The sequence below is a fragment of the Mus pahari genome, chromosome 3, assembly GCF_900095145.1.
Source record: "Mus pahari chromosome 3, PAHARI_EIJ_v1.1, whole genome shotgun sequence".
In the NCBI taxonomy this organism is placed as follows: Eukaryota; Metazoa; Chordata; class Mammalia; order Rodentia; family Muridae; genus Mus; species Mus pahari.
Window position 1 is genome coordinate 122,813,774 of NC_034592.1, and position 2,261 is coordinate 122,816,034.

General features: G+C 38.2%; 1 protein-coding gene across 4 annotated transcripts in view; it reads right to left on the bottom strand.

The window, feature by feature from the left end:
* Window positions 1-2,261, bottom strand: part of Tasp1 (taspase 1) — a 232,291-nt gene that overhangs the window by 221,278 nt on the left and 8,752 nt on the right. For all 4 annotated transcript variants that reach the window (XR_003843524.1, XM_029537039.1, XM_029537038.1 and 1 more), the window contains exon 2: window positions 763-971. Coding sequence is in view for 3 of the 4 variants with exons in the window: in XM_029537039.1 (XP_029392899.1) it covers window positions 763-904 (142 nt within the window). In the remaining variant the exon portion in view is untranslated. The remainder of the gene's footprint in view (window positions 1-762; window positions 972-2,261) is intronic.

Here is a 2,261-nt window from a genome sequence, read left to right on the forward strand (position 1 = left end):
TTACCTTGCTGAGCCAGCAGGTTTTTTCCTCAGTTTTATGCCTCCAGTGCCTTTATTAGTATTAAATTAAAATTTAATACTAATTTAATATTTAATTAAATATTAAATTTAAATGGATAAATGTTATACATACATAAATAGATAAGTGAATGAATATTTTAAAAAGGCTGAATATTAAAAAAAAGTCTGAGTATCTGTATAATTTTTCAATTGTACTTTAAGATGGCCATTTTCTAAAATGGTCCCTAAAAGGATTTTTCAGTAGCATTATTCTATAAAACAGAATTAATACATTAAGTACTTACTTTGGTTTCAAGTCAGGCAAGTGGCACTCACCTTTACACACCTTTAATCCCAGAAGCAGAGGCAGGCAGATTTTTTTGAATGCAAAGCCAGCCTGGTCTACAGAGTTTCAGGACAGCCAGGGCTATATAGTGACACCCTATCTTGTGGGTAAAAAGCAACAACAAAGCAAATGGATAGATGAATGGATGGATGGGTGGAAATTTAAAGATTACTTTGGCTTTTACATACTGAACTAGACATATGTATGTTGTGTTATGTAAGGTAAAGAGAAATAAGGAAGACATTGGAAGAAGTCTCATTGTAAGATTTTCCAAGTGGGGTATAGAAAAGGCCTTCACTCCATTAATAGCTAACAGGCTCCTCTCGCAGACACAAAGTGCAGTCCTCAGTGTTGTTCAAAGCAAGAAAAGGAAAATGTTATTTTCCTTTCTACTCCACCTCCCCCACAGGCCTTACCTGCATGCACCAGCACAAAGCCCCCTCGTTTCTCCTTACAGGGGTGCTGTGTTTCTAACTCCTTGACTGTTCCTTTAGCAGCAGATGCCTGAGATGGTCTGGAAGGCAGTCCTCCAGAATTCATCCCCTTCTCCATGATCATTCTCCGAGATCATCATCTTCTATCAGGAAAAGAGCATCCTTCCATCCAACTGTGCAAAAGGAGTCACCTTGAGAAAAATAGCAGAAGATTACTTCCATTTCTTCCCACCAACAAGTACATTACTTATAAAAAGTGTGCACAAATATTTTGGAAAATAGATACTAAAGATTATTGAATTGGATAATAACAACAAAACATGAAAAGTTTACAACTTAAATCTCTGTCCAGCAACAGTACTTGTCTGAAGAAAGAAACAAAATAATTTACTATAAAAAGGTCTGACCTTGGCTGGGTGTGGCAGCACACACCCTTAGGAGAGCTCAAGAGGCAGGAGGATCACTGAGTTTGAGGTTAGTCTGTTCTGTTTAGCCAGTTCCAGCACACCCAGGGCTATAGAGAAAGCCTGTCTTTTAAAACAAATAAACAAACAAATACTACAAGAAAAAAAAAAAAAACCAACATAGTCTAAATTTTATCTTCCTATTACCCACAGTCAAGTAAGCCAACATAGTGTAACTATCACTTTATTTCCCCTGCAAACCAGATGATTTCTGGGACATTTTGGAATCACAAGCACTGCTGGTACACTAAACACAGATACGAAATCATAGCTTTCTGTTTTAAAAAAAAAAAAAAAAGCAACAAATCCATACCTACATATAGGAAGTTTTACATCGTTATTATGATCGCACGTGTGCACAGCGGTGGGGCAGAGGCAGGGGCAGCACTGTAATCTGTTCTCCCCCTCCCCCTCTGCATGGTTTCCGGGGGTCAAACTCGGCTGCCAGGCTTACCGAGCCAAGCACCATTGCCAGCTGAGGCTTCTCATCAGCTTGAATTTGTGTTATCTGTTGGTTGGCACAGGATCTCACTACGGGGTTTGAGCTGGCCTGAACTACCTACGGCATGACTGGCCTACCACTGCCCCCTGAGTGCCAGGACTACAGAGCAGCGCCACTGTTCTCACACAGAAACTCTCCAGAGCAGCAGCTCTAGGCTGATCAGTGCAGTAGGAAGCATAAATGCTAACAAAGCTAGGTCTAAAGCAAGAAATTAAGCAAGCACTCCTTCAAATAGCTGACAGCATGAAAAGCATAAACTTCTCCACAGGTACGGAATGTGATAAAGTTTAACAAAAAAAAAAAAAAAAAAAAAAAATTTCAAGCAACCTATGCTTGAACTTTGTTTCTATGTTTTCTTACTGTGTATTACACACTCAAAACATTAAACAATCCAGGTTTAGTACAACAAAACGGTTAGAATATATTCTAAATTAGGAAAAAACATACTTTAAAAGCAACAATGAGATTTAAAGAAACCATGACAATGAAGTAGTCAAAACTTTTTTTTTTTTTTT